The sequence below is a fragment of the Chlorocebus sabaeus genome, chromosome 14, assembly GCF_047675955.1.
Source record: "Chlorocebus sabaeus isolate Y175 chromosome 14, mChlSab1.0.hap1, whole genome shotgun sequence".
NCBI classification, from domain to species: Eukaryota; Metazoa; Chordata; class Mammalia; order Primates; family Cercopithecidae; genus Chlorocebus; species Chlorocebus sabaeus.
Window position 1 is genome coordinate 93,354,164 of NC_132917.1, and position 17,891 is coordinate 93,372,054.

General features: G+C 37.6%; 1 protein-coding gene across 6 annotated transcripts in view; it reads left to right on the forward strand.

Annotated features, from left to right (window-relative positions):
* Positions 1-17,891, forward strand: part of ANAPC1 (anaphase promoting complex subunit 1) — a 117,461-nt gene that overhangs the window by 75,803 nt on the left and 23,767 nt on the right. For all 6 annotated transcript variants that reach the window (XM_037994280.2, XM_008008372.3, XM_037994281.2 and 3 more), the window contains 10 exons: positions 1,103-1,337; positions 4,085-4,176; positions 6,148-6,282; positions 6,457-6,539; positions 7,483-7,561; positions 9,206-9,280; positions 15,218-15,294; positions 15,818-15,908; positions 16,011-16,064; positions 17,293-17,486. In XM_037994280.2, the coding sequence (XP_037850208.1) occupies positions 1,103-1,337; positions 4,085-4,176; positions 6,148-6,282; positions 6,457-6,539; positions 7,483-7,561; positions 9,206-9,280; positions 15,218-15,294; positions 15,818-15,908; positions 16,011-16,064; positions 17,293-17,486 (1,115 nt within the window). The remainder of the gene's footprint in view (positions 1-1,102; positions 1,338-4,084; positions 4,177-6,147; positions 6,283-6,456; positions 6,540-7,482; positions 7,562-9,205; positions 9,281-15,217; positions 15,295-15,817; positions 15,909-16,010; positions 16,065-17,292; positions 17,487-17,891) is intronic.

The window sequence follows — 17,891 nt, forward strand, 5'->3', positions numbered from 1 at the left end:
CCCATTCCTCCACCCCACCCCCACCTTCACTTCAGCTCCTGCCAACCATTTATCTTCCGTCTCTATGGGTTTGCCTTTTCTGGACCTTTCGTATAGATGGAGTCATACAAAATGTGGTCTTTTAGAATGGGCTTCTTTCACTTAGCCTGATAATTTCAGCGTTCATCTGTGTTGTACCATGTATCAGCAATTCATTCCTCTTTATCGTTGAATAAATGTTTTATTTCATGAATGTACATTTTATTCATAAGTTGATGGATATTTGGGTTATTTGTACTTTTTAGCTATTACGAATAATACTGCTATGAACATTTGTATACATGTTGTTGTGCGGATGTATGTTTTCATTACTCTTGGGTACATACTTAGGAGTGGAATTGCTGGGTTATATGGTAACTCTGTTTAACTTTTTGAGGAACTGTAAACTGTTTTGCATAATGACTGCACCATTTTACAACCCCGTCAGCTCTACATGAGAGTTCCAGTCTCTCCATATTTTTGCCAACACTTGTGTTGAGTCCAGCCTCATTCTTTTGCGTGTGTCTTTCCACTTGTCCCAGCACTGTTTTTGAAGACTGCCCTTTACCTATTGAATTGTCTTGGCACCCTTGTGGTCAGTTGATGTCAATGTGAGGGTTTATTTCTGAATCACCTCAGAACCATTTACATGCTGTTTTATCACCTGAAACAATCTTCCTCACCTTCTAAACTTGAGTGTCCCCTTTCCTGCTACTGTTCCTGGCTAATTTGTTTTCATCCTTCAGGTCCTAATATAAATTTCTTTGTATAATCTTCAGAGATTTCATCCCTAATAATCCTCTAGTCCCTCCCAATCTAAATTAAGCTCTTTTAAAATACTCTTTCATAATACTTTGTACTTTCGTATTGTACTACTTTTTACTAATATATTTGTTTATATTTTTAAATTTAACACTTTTTTTCCTATTAAGACATTAGGTCCATGAGAGCAAGGACCATGTTTGTTTAGTTTACCACTATATTCTCGGTGCCTCTCATTGTGCCTGTCAACATAAAAGTACTTCTTGAAAGTGGCAGGCAGTATTTTATTTTAAACTACATATTTGTTTTGTTTCTATCTTAGGGCCATGAAATGACAAGCATCGGACTGCTGCTTGGTGTTTCTGCTGCAAAACTAGGCACCATGGATATGTCTATTACTCGGCTTCTTAGCATTCACATTCCTGCTCTCTTACCCCCAACATCCACAGAGCTGGATGTTCCTCACAATGTCCAAGTGGCTGCAGTGGTTGGCATTGGCCTTGTGTATCAAGGGACAGCTCACAGACATACTGCAGAGGTCCTGTTGGCTGAGATAGGTATGGGATTAATAGTGCTGAATCTTCATAGGCATGCACTTTCCACTCCACATAAATCCAAGTAAAAATGATAGTAAAATTATAAAAAGTAAGGAAAGACAATAGTAGCTTTTGTGAGCAAAGAATGATCTAGTACTAATTAAAAAAAAAATTCTCTAATGTTATCCAAGGCTAATGTAACTGCAGGTTATTAACCTCCATATTTATTTGCTAGCTTATTACTGAATTCCAGTGGTCACATTTAATGAGGTACCTGTGGTTTTAATCACATATGAGTGTGCTGTTTATCCTGCTATGTCTTTACCAGCAATGTCTAGCAGTGGCCTGCACTTAAAACTCAAAGAGTAGATTGTTTTGGTCTCTGAGAGACACTAAACTAAACACATCACAGTGTTTACTGTATTGGATACAGCACTTCCAATAGAAGCCAAGTAATTGACTCCTGCTTTCCTCCTTTACATGCTGGTGGGTATGTTGGTGATGAACCTGGAAATGGTAAGGTCCACACACTCACTTTAGTGAACAGTGTCTCTGTTTCTTACTGGGTCCAAACTTTTTGGAAATCTGTATTATGTGTTGTCATCTTTTTCTGCCAAATGGAAATGTTAATGGCATTATTAATATGCTCAACAATTTCGTTACATACTTATATGTCCTATTCAAGATCTTTTCTATATGCATTTCTGAATATATTGTTAAAGATGTATTGTTTAGTATAATGGTATCAGATAGCTATTGCCACAGTGATGCTTCATACATACAGGCATAACATTGGCCCAGGCAGCTCTGCTTTAGGCTGTAGCTGTAGCCGGCTGCTCCGCTGCTGTTCTGCCTCGCCTGCCTTATTCTGGGACCCAGGCTGGAGGGTGTGTTTCTTTCGTGGTGTTGACAGAAATCTAAGAGAGAACCAGTGAAGACCGGGACCCATAATTTAGTCTACTGTAATGATAGATGAAATTATTCCCACAGTTGAAATGTTTCTGCTGTCAAAATACATAGTAGCATAAGTTAGAGATCTGAAAAACACTTATTCAGAAAATATTCAGCACTGGTTGTTAAAGCATGTTCGTCTAGAAAGTAGTTTACCATTCCTTGGCTACATCATGATGATGTCTGATGATGTCACTGCACAGTCTCACAGCTGTGGCATACTTCTTTTATAATGTATATAGAAGATTTCATCTTTAATTCATATGTATGTGCCTTTTCATAGGATTACTGTCAGAATGTACATTAAAAATTCTGCTTGTATAGATCATAGTTGTAAGTGGTTTTTAAAACAAATTTTGTATAATACTCATTGAGTTGATGGTCTGTAAAATGCTTTTTTTGGTTAACTTTTAGAACTTTTTAGATTGTTTTAATAATCCTTTATTGTTATATATAAGCATTACACTGATTACCTTTGTGTGATTTTTTTTTTTCTTTAATTTTTATTGTTTATTTATTTATTTTGAGACAGAGTCTTGCTCTGTCGCCCAGGCTGGTGTGCAGTGGCGCGATCTCGGCTCACTGCAGCCTCTGCCTCCCAGGTTCAAGCAATTCTCATGCCTCAGCCTACCAAGTAGCTGGGATTACATGTGTCTGCCAGCATGCCTGGCTACTTTTGTAGTTTTAGTAGAGATGAGATTTCTCCATGTCGGCCAGACTTGTCTTGAACTCCTGATCTCAAGTAATCCTCCTGTCTTGGCCTCCCTAAGTGCTGGGATTATAGGCAAGGGCCATCACGCCCAGCCTTTTTTCTTTTTTTTTTTAATTGCATTTTTTTCTGTCGGGATAAAATTTCAGGAGTGTGAAAATTTTTTTCAGAGGGAAGGGTTTTAATACATAGTACATTTTGTCATTTTCAACAAGGTAGCATTAGGGTTATAGGGTGCTTTTCAAAAGTATGAATTTTATATCCAGTCAGACTTCTGAGATCAATGCACAGAAATTCTGCCATAGTAGGGCTCATTATTATATAGACTCGAAGTAAATGTTGAAACATAACATTCAACAACAGTATAAACAAGTGACCTCCTTATTCATTATCATCATTTGAACATGTTTCACCACATGTGATGAGTGAATTTGAAAGTAATGAAAGCAAAATGTAAGATATTTTGTTGTAGTTGTTGTTGCGACGCTGTCTCACTCTGTCGCCCAGACTGGAGTGCAGTGACTTGATCTCGGCTCACTGCAACCTCTGCCTCCCGGGTTCATGTGATTCTCCTGCCTCAGCCTCCCGAGTAGCTGGGATTATAGGCACCTGCCACCCTGGCTAATTTTTGTATTTTTAGTAGAGACAGGGTTTCACCATGTTGGCCAGGCTGGTCTCGAACTCCTGACCTCAAGTGATCCACCTGCCTCGGCCTCCCAAAGTGCTGGGATTACAGGCATGAGCCAGCACACCCAGCCGAGATGTTTTTTAAAAAAATAAAACTTTTTTTTGAATACTCTTCCCTTTAAAAATGTTTTCTACTACTTGGTAATTTTTTTTGGTAAGACTCAAAGTTTCACAGTATTTGAATATCATTGCTTATAACGACTTAAATTGGCAAATTAAAAAGAACTATTTTGGACCCCCCCTTTTTTGTTTTTTAGGTTGGTAAACCTATATTTGTGGACACCATAGTGTCATAACTTTCTGAATGGAGTTATATTCCATTCGTATCGCCAGCGCAACTTGCTAGAAAGTTAATTCTAAGATTTTTATGAGTTGCGATTTTGAGAGGCTAGTTTGAACTGTGTCGCTTTTCTTTTTACAGGACGGCCTCCGGGTCCTGAAATGGAATACTGCACTGACAGAGAGTCATACTCCTTAGCTGCTGGCTTGGCCCTGGGCATGGTCTGCTTGGGGGTAAGCATAGTCTGTGCCTTCCCATGCTTCAGTTAGGACATCTACATGTTGAAACAAATAACCTTGACACCTAAACCTGAATACTGTCCCTTACTATGACTTAATCTGCTGCCCAGCTCTCTTGTCTTTTTGGATATTTTTCAAAGTACCAGATTTGCAAATGGAGAGAAACTGTGGTCAAGAGTGGGACTTTAAGATTTATTTTCCTCCAGCTTACAGTGTTCATGAACAAACTAAAGGGAATGAAGTTTTTTTTTTTCCCCCAAGTGTTCAAGACATACAATGAATAAGTGACAGCCCACTACGATTGGAAACAGAAAACAGTGAAAACATATATGATCGGGAGCCTTAAGAGTCTATAGTAGCTGCCTGAAACAAACCCTAACCCCCTTTTGCCAAGGGTTTTGTTCACTGTGTATCCCAGAATGTTGTCCCAGTAACATCTTCCTTGTGACAGAATGCAATATCAGATTGACCCATCTTTAACTGCATCCAAGAGATGTGTACAGAATTACCAGAAACATTTCATTAAATGATTGTTTCACTTGAAATGTGGTTCCCCTTGAAAAACCACCAATACATTGTTATGGTCAAACTAAATGATATAAAGAAAGTTATAAGGCCGAGGCAGTCGGGTCACCTGAGATCGGAAGTTTGAGACCAACCTGACCAACATGGGGAAACCCCGTCTCTACTAAAAATACAAAATGAGCCAGGTGTGGTGACACGTGCCTGTAATCCCAGCTACTCAGGAGGCTGAGGCAGGACAATCACTTGAACACAGGAGGCAGAGGTTGCGGTGAGCCGAGATCACACCATTGCACTCCAGCCTGGGCAACAAGAGCGAGACTCCATCTCAAAAGAAAAAAAAAATGTTGTAGTGGAAGGAATTTTTTCTCATGTGTGTTCTGAAAATCCACCTTGTGGTTGACCATCTGTTGGGGCCTTGAATTCACACTGGCACATGAGCTAAAGACGCTGGTAGTATAATGGAAAAGAATTGGCTGGGTGCGGTGGCTCACACCTGTAATCCAGGCACTTTGGGAAGCCGAGGCGGGTGGATCACGAGGTCAGGAGTTCGAGACCATCCTGGCTAACACAGTGAAACCCTGTCTCTACTAAAAATATAAAAAAATTAGCCGGGCATGGTGGCGGGCACCTGTAGTTCCAGCTACTTGGAAGACTGAGGCAGGAGAATGATGGGAATCCAGGAGGCAGAGCTTGCAGTGAGTCATGATCATGCCACTGCACTCCAGTCTGGGCGACAGAGCGAGACTCTCTCAAAAAAAAAAAGTAATCACACAGGAATTGCAACTTAAATTCTGGTCCTAACTAGTGAGTCAAGTCATTTAACTACATTATTGTCTATTGCTTGATCAGCTTCATGGATTGTTGATGGCCATGTTTTATATGTAGCCCTGCAACTTACTATAATAGCTGTATAACCTTGGGCTTAATCCCTCTGTGCCACACTTTCCTTATTTATAAAATGGGGTTTTAATAGTAGCTATTTAATATGGCTGTTCATTCATGTTAAACACACAGAATAGTACCTGACACAGAGCATACATTCAATGAATTACTATCATTATCATAGTTATTGTTGTTGGAAAAATTCTTACGTACAATAATGAAAGTATTCAGGTATTTACAGTTCAAGTTTCAATTATATAACTCATATTTTTCTTTATTGTTAAATGTAACTAACTCTAAAGCTCTTACGTATTTTAAGACAGTACTTAAAGTTGAACATTCATGTATTAAAACTTTTGTGAGAATTATTAAACGTTAATAACTCATGATTTATTAACTCATGATTAATGTTTGCTTTAAATTGGAAATAAAAAAACCCAAAACCTGAAATAACCTGCTTTGAGGTAAGTTAGTTCATTTTTATATTTGTTATGGGTATATGTTGTGGATCTTCCTCCATAAGATTTCTTTTGACTTGTCTCTTGTGGTCTTTTCCAGCATGGCAGCAATTTGATAGGTATGTCTGATCTCAACGTGCCTGAGCAGCTCTATCAGTACATGGTTGGAGGACATAGGCGCTTTCAAACAGGAATGCATAGGGAAAAACATAAATCGCCAAGTTATCAAATCAAAGTAAGTACACATCAAAGTAACAGATCAAAAGTCTGGAAGCTAGGAAGTTAATTGGGAAATACTGGTGTTCATACTAACACTGGTAAATATGTTAATTTTAAGCATAGCTAGTATTCAGAGGAATTTTATAATAATTCAGAACTCTTTTACATGCATAAACTCTTCTTTCAATAGGAGGGAGATACCATAAATGTGGATGTGACTTGTCCAGGTGCTACTCTAGCTTTGGCTATGATCTACTTGAAAACCAATAACAGGTATTTCTACCCACCCACCCTTCCTTCCGCCATGATAGTGTGGTATCCTCTCTCACCTTGGTTGTAAAATTCAGTTCTCTCATGTGTTTATTTCTCCTGTACTGGATTAAGCTGATTTTCCTTCTTTCAAATACTGTAAGTTTTTGAAAGGGAGGAAAACTTGCAGTATTTGAAGTTATAAAGATTTTACCTAGAAATAATATATTTGGCTATTTTAATGGTATTTGACAATATAGTTTTCAGTTTCTGTTCATTTCTGTTTTGTAGTTGATGTCAGTAACACCTAAACAATGCCCCTGTTTGTTTTCATCAGTTTAGCATATTGCTGTGAGGACTGGTTAAGTCAGAAGTCCTTATTATTAGTCTGATCTTGGTTACTTGTAAAACAATGGTTTTTGCCTACTTCAAGAGCTTTTGTAATTACCAAACCATCTACCCTCCCAACTTGCTATATTAGTGCTGACGCTTGAAAGTAGACCTTTGGCATTTATGCTTACACTTTGCATAGAAGAGTAAGTTGAGTACAGGACATTATGCCATGTATTAAGTCTACTAATTAAAAAAAAGTTCTAAGATTCAAGGAACTTTTCAGTGTTCTACATTTCTCCCTTTAGAAAAAGTAAATGTGTGCAGAATTAACAAAGTGTTTAAAAATAGGTATTTATCATTTACTGTTTGGATGAATGTATAGGGCAATGCTTCCTTGGCACTGGGGATATTTCATTGAGCAAAACTAAAAGTATCTGCCCTCATGGAGCTTATGTTATAGTAAGACATACATGTATATCTATAATAACTATTACGTTAGAAGGTGTAAAGTATTGTGAAAAATGTGTAGAGCAGTAGTGGAGTGGGAAGAAATGTTTTGAAACAGATCTTGAGATTCTTGATTGTCTTGCTCTCTACTTGAGCAGTGTCCCTTACTGTTTTCCTCCACCACCAGATCTATTGCAGATTGGCTGCGAGCCCCTGACACCATGTATTTGTTGGACTTCGTGAAGCCAGAATTTCTCTTGCTTAGGGTATGCTTTGTCATTTTTCATTTGTGTTAACATGAGAAGTCTGTTTATGGTTCTTAAACTTAGCTTGTAAGCCAGGCACAGTGGCTTATGCCTGTAATCCCAGCACTTCAGAAGGCTGAGACAGGAGGATTGCTTGAGCCCAGGAGTTTGAGACCAACCTGGGCAACATAGGCTGGTCTCCATGAATGAATGAATGAATGATTAAATAAATAGCAAACACAAATGTCTTTACAAGAGAGCCTTTTATTTTAAATTTGTTATGCATATCTAATTGGCAGTATTCATTTGAAATTTTGCAAATAGGACTTTGGGAATCCCAAGAAAGGTAACCACATTGATATATAATACTTGGAGTGACGTTTCACTTTCTCACATTATCATTCACAACTTCCTAAAAAGCAACAAATGATTAGGACTTTTTTACTGCTTTATTTTACATTTTTGGATTACTATCAGGGATGTAATAATACTGTTAAGGTTGAGTCTAAAGAAAATAACAATTTGACTTAATTGTCTAAAATTTTCCCTCTAATTCTTTTTTTTCTGATGTTTAAACTGAGCATATGGAAGCTTTTAAATTATGATGTAGATAGAGCTATGATTCTTTCCTTTGTGATTTTTTTCTTTTCCAGAGTACGTTTTAAAAAGTAGCCCCCAAGCCCTCTAAACGTTGATGATGTTCAACTCAATTTTAGTTTTTCTTTGTTCAAATTTAAATCTTTATTTTAATGAGTAGTTTAGGTTGATACTACAGATGGTTCCCAACTTAGGATTTTTAACTTAACCATAGTATGAAAGTGGTACTCATTCAGTAGAAACTATATTTCCAATTTTGAATTTTAATTTTTTCTCGTACTCTTGGTGGTATGACGCTCTCCTGGCGCTGGGTAATGGCAGCAAGCTGCAGCTCCCAGTCAGCCATGCAGTCGTGAGGATCAACGACCCATCCTCCACAGTTTACTATGCTGACAGAGAATTTCACTCAATTATAGGCTCATGTGAGTGTTCGGAGCATGTTTAAGATAGGCTAGGTCGAGCTGTGATGTTTGGCAGGCAAGGTGTATTAAATGTGTTTTGTTTTTCCTTTTTTTTTTCTTTTTTTTTTTAATAAGATGGAGTCTCGCTCTGTTGCCCAGGCTGGAGTGCAGTGACACCATCTTGGCTCACTGCAACCTTCGCCTCCTGGATTCAAGCTATTCTTGTGCCTCAGCCTCCTGAGTAGCTGGGACTACTAGCATGTGCTACCATGCTCGGCTAATTTTTGTATTTTTAGTAGAGATGGGGTTTCACCATGTTGGCCAGGGTGGTCTCAAACTCCTGACCTTCAGTGATCTGCCCGCTATGGTCTCCCAAAGTGCTGGGATTATAGGCATGAGCCACTGAGCCTGGCCTAAATGTATTTTCAGCTTAAGGTATTTTCGACTTACAATAGGTTTATTAGTGCCTGTAAGCATTAGGGCACTAATGCTTAGTGCCCTAAGCATTTGCATATACTTATTTTTCCTGTATTTGCATATACTTATTTTTCAAAATTCTCATCAGTTGGGAACTGATTCTTAAATTGTTCTGTTTATTATTATCATTGTTATAAAGTCTGTGAACTTTACCTGCTCTAATTAATTTTATCTCTGTTGCATTTTTAAGACACTTGCTCGATGCCTGATTTTGTGGGATGATATTTTACCAAATTCCAAGTGGGTTGACAGCAATGTTCCTCAAGTAAGTACATATAATAAATATTATATCTTTAGTAGCATAAAATTGTGATCTTACGGGATTTTTCAAAATTCTGTAAAATATTTTTTCTTATGAAGGCAATATTGATTATCAGGATACTTCTTAAAGACCTAAGAACTTTCAAGATTCTGTGCTGCACAGACTGCAGTCTTCTCTTTTAGCCTCAGGTCCCTAGAAATTATAGTTTTTAAAAATTAAATATGAGTATCAGTGTCGTGTGGCAGTTAAAAAATGAAAGAAAAAAACTAAACGTTTGCCAAAATACTCTAAAAAAGTGTTCTTGATGTTTTCATCATAATTAAATACACATTTCTTTTATTTATTTTTTTTTTTGAGATGGAGTCTCACTCCGTTGCCCAGGCTGGAGTGCAGTGGTGTGATCTCGGCTCACTACAAGCTCTGCCTCCCGGGTTCCCGCCATTCTCCTGCCTCAGCCTCCGAGTAGCTGGGACTACAGGTGCCCGCCACCACGTCCAGCTAATTTTTTGTATTTTTAGTAGAGACAGGGTTTCACCGTGTTAGCCGGGATGGTCTCGATCTCCTGACCTCGTGATCCGCCCGCCTCGGCCTCCCAAAGTGCTGGGATTACAGGCGTGAGCCACCATGCCCGGCCTAAATACACATTTCTAAGATGCTCTTTTACTTCATGACAATTTTAGATCTCCTAATATAATAACTCTTTTAATTACTTTATATCATGTTTATTCGATAAGCCAAGTATACTAGTTAAAAATAAATGGATTTTTTTGGTAAAAACTCAAAATTGAATATTGTAACTAACCACTGCCCTTAGTCAACTGTCCATGCCCAGTGGTCTCAGTTTCTTTATGTAGATTGTTTGTTTCAGTATTTTCAGAAGAAGAAAAATCTCAAAGGTTGAAAGAAGTTTATATGAACATCCACATCACCAATAGACTCTACAATAATATTTTATGGTATAAACATGTTTAATCACTTATCCACTTATCTATTCCTCTACCTAATCCAACATTTTTTGATGAATTTCAATGTTAGTTCCAAACAGTAATATACTCCATCCTGAAATTGTACCATACTGTAATTGATATTTACATTTTTTCCTTTTAAGATAAAATTTATATATCCTGAAATGCACCAATTTTAAGTATCCTATTGAATAAGATTTGACTAACACATAGGCCTGTGGAAACCAGCCTCTGTCCCTTGTGCCCCTTCCCGCTTTGTGCGTTCATCCCTACCCCCAGGGTAACCAATATGAATTTTGTTTTTCCCCAAAAATGTATTAATTTCCTGATGTAGAACTTTATATTAATGAAGTCACATATAGCATATACCCTTTTGTATAAGACTTCTTTCAGCATTTTCAAGATATTGAGTATATTAATAGTTCATTCTCGTTTTTATTATTAGGTGATACAGATTGAGTATTTCTTATCTGAAATGGTTGGGACCAGAAGCGTTGTTGAATTTTGGAATACTTGAAATTATACTTACTGGTTGAGCATCCCTAATCTGAAACTCTGACGTCCGAAATACTCCAATGAGCATTTCCTTTGGGCATCATGTTAATGTTCAAAAAGGTTCGGATTTTGAGCGTTTTGGATTTTGGATTTTCAGATTAGGGATCCTCAACCTGTGTATTCCATTTGCGACCCTGTTAGGTAGGGTTGGAATGACTGAGGCATAGGGTGGATGGTATATTTAGTTTTGTTAGAACTAATAAATCTTTTCCCAAAGCGGCTGTACCATTTGACACATTGACCAGCAGTGTTTGAGAGTGTTGGCTGTTGCACATCTCACTGATATGTAGTGATGTTAGTTTCTTAAATTTTAGTGCTGCTGATGGATATGTAATGATATCTCGTTGTTTAAATTTGCATTTCTCTGCTGGCTATTGATGTTGATAACTTTTTTGTTGGTTTATTGGTCCTCCATCTGTCTTTTTGTGAAGTGTCTGTGCATGTCCTTTGCTTATTTTTAAAAAAATTTTGTATTTTTATTACTGCATTGCTGGAGTTTTTTATGCATTCTGGAAACCTGTTCTTTGTCAGATTTCTTTTGCAAATATCCCTCCCAGTCTGTGGCTTGCATATTCATTTTCTTAGTTTTGAGCAGAAGATTTTACAATGTTAAATAATGTCTGATTTGTCAGTTTTTTTCTTTTATGGTTATTCTCTATTGCTATAAAAAAACCATTTGTCTAACCCCATCATGAAGATAATCTCTTCTACTTCTCTCTAAAAGCCTCCGAAGTTTTAGTTTTTATGTATACTTACATAATTCATTTCAAAGTAATTTTGATTATGATATGAGGTACAGGTTGAGGTTGCCTACCAGGGAAGCTCATCAGAGACTCAGTGCCCAAGTTTTTAATTGGGAGCTGACATGTAGGTAAGGTACCCTCTGCCTTGCATGTACTGAAGTTCCAGATTCTCAGGAGAATGTGTGTTAGCTTAAACCACGTTGTTTGTAGTTCAGGCACAGTAAACCCAGATATATACCTTTTGTTTTAAAGCAACCAATTAATTTACTTGGAATCAGATTGTCACTCTCTCTTGGTTGCTAGCTCTAATCTCGGTGCACGTCTTTATCCTGTGGGCTGTTGGAGTCTGCCCTGTGCACACATTGTTCATGGATCAGGCAGACATTTGCACAGAATTTATATACACAGAGCTTGGGGCCCTGTCTCTGTGGCTGTCTCCTTTGTAGTATTCTGTTCTCACCTCCCAATGGGTGTGGTATTTTCCTGTATCCTGGTTGTTAAGGCCAAGAAGGTTGTGAGCTTTTAATTGCAGCTTTTGTCATCTTTCTTGGCCCAGACAGACCTGCTTTCAGAGCGGAAACCATGGAAAGGAAGATGTACCTAGTGGTGTTTCTCTCTTCCATGAAGCAACTCTCCCCTCTAGAATCTGCTTGCTTTTGTTCTCACTCCAGTGCCTTGAGGTCAGGAGTTGGTGAATTAAGCCCACTTGATTTTTAGAAAGAAAATTTAATTGGATTATGGCCATGCCCATTTGTTTACTTATTGTCTGTAGCTGTTTTTTGTTACAAATGCATAGATCAGTAGTTGCTGATACTTACTATTTGACCCTTTTAGAAATAGTTTACTGACTCCTGCCATAGATAGTTTGGATTTTATATTTTGTCTAGGGTTTATACTTGTTGTATGAGTTGAATTGATAGGAGTTTATTCATCTATTATTTGAGGAAGTAGAACTCCTAGGTTTGTTTTTATTTGTTTAGTTCTTCCAGTTTTGTTAATCACTGATATGAAAGAGGTGAGGAAGAATTGTTTTAAATGACTCGCTCATTTGTTACCATAATTTTAACTGCTAGCCTATTCAGATGTCAGAGCTTTTAGTTTGTTGGAAAGTGCTCTTTAAAATGTATATTGTAGGATGAAATGCTTTTTCTTTCACTCCTTCATTCAGCACATACTCATTAATCCTCTGTAAATGCAAGGCACATGCTAAGTTCTGTAATACATTAAAGATACACCAGACATGTAGAGTGTTCTCAAAAAACTTTATTAAATGTACTAGGTTTAGCTTACTGAGATTAAACACGTATACAAGTAACTGTAATTCCAAAGTGGAAAGTATAAATTCATGTCAGAGAGTGGTCTTTTTTGTGGCCTGGTGTGGTGGCTCATGCCTGTAATCCCAGCACTTTGGGAAGCCAACGTGGGCACGTCACTTGAGGCCAGGAGTTCGAGACCAGCCTGGCCAATGTGGCGAAACCCTGTCTCTACTTAAAAAAAAAAAAAAACCCGCGAAAAACAGTGGTCGTTTTTCATTTTTATGAAAATATGGTTTTTGGACTTTTAGTATAGAATAATGTCTTTTTTTACTTTGGACTTTATAATGTTATATTTGATCTTTATTACAACAGGGATACTACAAATAGGAGAGAGAACAATTTCACAGTTTTCCTCCTTGATATTTCCTATCAGCCTCCACTTTTCTTTGGGTTCTCATCTGGAGCTACATTGATTCTGGAGCAGGGTTCCTTGTAGTGAGCCACCTAGCGTTAAAAGGAGGATTTTTTTTTTTCTTTTTAATGAAAGGTCGCTTGTAAACCGCTTGTCTGTTTGAACTTAGGGCATATGTAAAATAACAACTAGCATCTTCATAGCAATTTTTCTTTCATAAAAAACTTTACAGATAGGGTGTGGTGACTCACGCCTATAATCCTAGCACTTGGGGAGGCCAAGGAGGGTGGATTGCTTAAGCCCGGGAGTTCAAGACCAGCCTGGGCAATATAGTGAGATCCCATCTCTACAAAAAAATACGAAAATTAGCCAAGCATGGTGGTGTGCACCTGTAGTCCTAGCTACTTGGGAAGCTGAGATGGGAGGATTGCTTGGGTCTGGGAGGTAGGGCTGCAGTGAGCCGTGATTGCACCACTGTGCTCCAGAGGGAGTACGGTGACAGAGGGAGACCCTGTCTCAAGGCGACAAAAAAAAAAAAAGAGGAAAGATATTTTAAGTCTTTGATTTGGTGATATTCAGTACCTAACAAGACTGTATTGTAAGTGCCTTCTGAATATTTTTTTACTTTATTTTATTTATTTATTTTTTTTAGACTGAGACAGGGTCTCACTCTGTTTCCCAGACTGGAGTGCAGTGGTGCGATCTAGGCTCCCTGCAACCTCCACTTACCGGGCTCAAGTGATTCTCGTCCCTCAGCCTCCTGAGTAACTGGGATTACAGGCCCAGCTAATTTTTTGTTTTTTGTTTTTTTTTCAGTAGAAACGGGGTTTCACCATGTTGGCCAGGCAGGTCTCGAACTCTAGACTTCAAGTGATCTGCCTACGTTGGCCTCCCAGAGTGCTGGGATTACAGGTGTGAGCCACTGCGTTCGGCCAATATTTATTGTTGTATTGAAGAAAGCATCCTGAAATGTTAAGAAATCTAAGAAATCTCAAAAGATTAAACGAATAAATCTGAAATGCATTCGTATATTTACCAAATATATAGCTTTTATCTTTTTTGGCTTTTTTTCTTTTAGGAGAAAAGGATCAGATTTGTTCTTGGTTGTTACAGCTAGATATTCTGTATATGTTTTTTGATAAATTGTTCATTACCTATACTAAAAGGAAAAGGATGTCTTTTCTAAACAATAGTTGTAACATAGCTGATAAACACATTGACAGTTTAGCTTAGCTTGGGTAGTTAGCCTAGTGAATAACCTCACCTGTGGTAGGTATGTTGGGTTAATGCTGGAAACCTCCTGTAAAGAAGAATACATCTGATTAGAGTTCTTTCCTATTTCTCTTTTCCCACTTTTTCCCCTCACCCCTGCCCCAATTCTAAAGCCATCATCTTTGTATTTCAGTTGACTGGTATGCAATATTATGACAGTGTTATTGATTCAGAATATACTAACGTCTTCCTGTTTATATTTGTTCAGCCCTATTTAATTCTTCTTCTTCTTCTTCTTTTTTTTTTTTTTGAGATGGAGTCTCACTCTGTCGCCCAGGCTGGAGTGCAGTGGTGAGATCTCTGCTCACTGCAACCTCCGCCTCCCTGGTTCAAGTGATTCTCCTGCCTCAGCCTCCTGAGTAGCTGGAATTACAGGCATGCACCACCATGCCTGGCTAATTTTTGTATTTTTAGTTGAGACGGGGTTTCATCATGTTGGTCAGATTGGTCTCAAACTCCTGACCTGGTGATCCGCCTGCCTAGGCTTCCCAAAGTGCTGGGATTACAGGTGTGAGCTGCCGCACCCAGCCTTAATTATTATTCTTACTTAGCCCATCTTAGATTTGAAATTTGATTGCATTCAATGTGGTTAAAATACAGGCTTTTGAGTGAAATGGTTTGGTAAAGCTTACTTTATATAAATACAGCCATGATAAGCTGTGTGTTATTCTTCAGATTATTAAATATTTGCAATGAGAACGTTGATATCTAAGTATTCTTGCTTTCTATATTGACAGATTATAAGAGAAAATAGTATCTCTCTCAGTGAAATCGAATTGCCTTGCTCAGAGGATTTGAATTTGGAAACTTTGTCGTAAGTGATGTATAATGCAAATTATCTATCCTAGCATCTATCAGATAAATAAATTGAAGTATACTATGTAGGAGTCATATTGTCCTTGATTTAAGTAATTCTGAATCCCAGGCGTTTCTAACCATTTTTTATCAGATGTTCATGACGTTGGTTAAAACTCTCTGAAGTATAGAGCTCTTGCCCTCAAAAAATAATATTGGAGATTTAACTTGTACGTATTTCTCTTTTATCCTCTCCATTAAAACAAATTGGCAACAATTTTAAAAATTGTTTTTGCTGCATATGAAACTGTAGGCAAGGGGCAAAATTCACGAGTAAGGGTGACCCGATGCTTCTGAAAAAAAAAAAAAGATCTGGAAAAAAAAAAAAAAAAAAAGAAATCTGCTGACTGAGTAGAGGCACACTTGATCATTCCCAGAAAGACGTAAACTAGCTTAGAGAACTGGAATATTTATTGTTACTTATTTCAAGTTAATTTTAAGGTAAAATAATGACTGTTAAATTTCTTGTCACCTGTTTTCAGGCAAGCACATGTCTACATAATTGCAGGAGCCTGTTTGTCTCTGGGTTTTCGATTTGCTGGCTCAGAAAACTTATCAGCATTTAACTGTTTGGTAAGAAGTATTTTAGTTTACTGTATTCTTTTTTTTTTGTTTTGTTTTAACAAAGCCTTAAGATCTTCTTTTAACTTTGAATTTTTTCTTTTGTTTTTCTAGCATAAATTTGCAAAAGATTTTATGACTTATTTGTCTGCACCTAATGCTTCTGTTGTAAGTCTTTTTATCATTCTCCTTGGGAATAAAATTAAACTTGAAAAAAATCTACTGATAATCCAGTTACTTATATGTTATCAGATATTGCTGCTGTTTGTTTGAATGTAGAATGAGAGATTTGAAGAACCATTAGCTCATCTTTTTATTTTTGTTTTGGAATATTAGTGAGAATATGATTACACTGGAAGGACGCACAGGTATCTAGTTCTTGTGACAAGAGAATAAGAAAGGCCATAATATTCATGGATTGTTGTACCTCATGTAATTCTGTCTCAGTATTAAATACTGGGAATTTCCTTTTAAAAAAATATTAGTACTTAGTAAGGATTCAGTTGCTTTTGAGGCATTGCTTCTCTGATGACAAGACTAAGATATTTTATTTCCTGGTGAAAACTACATAGATTTTTGCAACACTGTTTATAATATGGAAAAGTTGGAAACATCAAAAACGTCTAAAAGTAGTTAATTAAATTTGATTATGGCATATATATGCATTCTTATACAGTAGAGCTACCAAAATTATGTTATACAAGAATTTTTTATGGCTGGGTGCAGTGGCTCACTCCTATAATCCTAGCAACTTTGAGAGGCTGAAGCAGGAGGATCATTTGAGCCCAGGAGGTTGAGATCAGTCTGGGCAACATAGGGAGACCCCATCTCTACAAAAAATAAAAAATTAGCCGGGTGTGGTGACACACACGTAGTCCCAGCTACTTGGGAGGCTGAGGTAGGTGGATCCTTTGGCCCCAGGAAGTTGAGGCTGCAGTGAGCTGAGACTGTGCCACTACACTTCAGTCTGGGTGGCAAAGTGAGAGACCCTATCTCAAAAAAAAAAAAAAAAAAAAAAAACCAAAAAACCCCCACTTTTTTTGTGTGTGAAGCTTGCTTCTAATAGGTTATTTAAAAGGTTAAAAATATTGTGTAGAGTAACATCTCCATTTCATTTGGAAAAAATATGTGTAGATAAAGGAAAAATTCAGGGAAAAAGCCAAAATGTTAACACCAGTTACCTTTGGGTGTGACATTCCAAGTGGTTTTTGTCTTCTTGATATTCAGTATTTGAAATTATCTCCGTTGAGCTTACATAATTGGGGAAAATATTTGTATTTACAGATTATTTTTTTAGTTCCAAACGTTTGTAGTCTTCTTATGATGGCTAAGTTAGCTCTGATAATAAAGAAATGTAACACAACAGTTACAGTGACGTCATCTCTTCACCTTACAGACAGGTCCTTACAACCTGGAAACTTGTCTGAGCGTGGTGCTGCTGTCTCTCGCCATGGTCATGGCTGGCTCGGGAAACCTAAAGGTTTTGCAGCTTTGTCGCTTCTTACACATGAAAACGGGTGGTGAAATGAACTATGGTTTTCACTTAGCCCACCACATGGCCCTTGGACTTCTGTTTTTGGGAGGAGGAAGGTAAGTGAATATGTATTTTTTCCAATGAAAAGATCTCATTGGTGAGATCTATAAGGGTGACTTGCTTTAATCTTGAAGATACATGAAAAATTTCCATTCTGACTCGCTCTTAGCTTATCTAGCAGCATTATTCCACTTGATGGGCTTCCTTGTAGTTTAACCATCAGCTTATGGTCTAGTCAGTAGAATTACCTTCCTCCCTGACACACTGAGCATCACTGTTATTTCTCAGAATACTCTGTGCTCAGTGCTTCAGTACATCACTGCTTGTGCCCAACTGGTTAAAAATTTTATCGCTCCACTAAACTACTTTCACAGAAAGGTCACAAACAAAATCATATACAGATCCTGTGACATTTTCTTAGTTTTCAACTTTCTTGATCTTTTTCCAACATCTGTCATTCC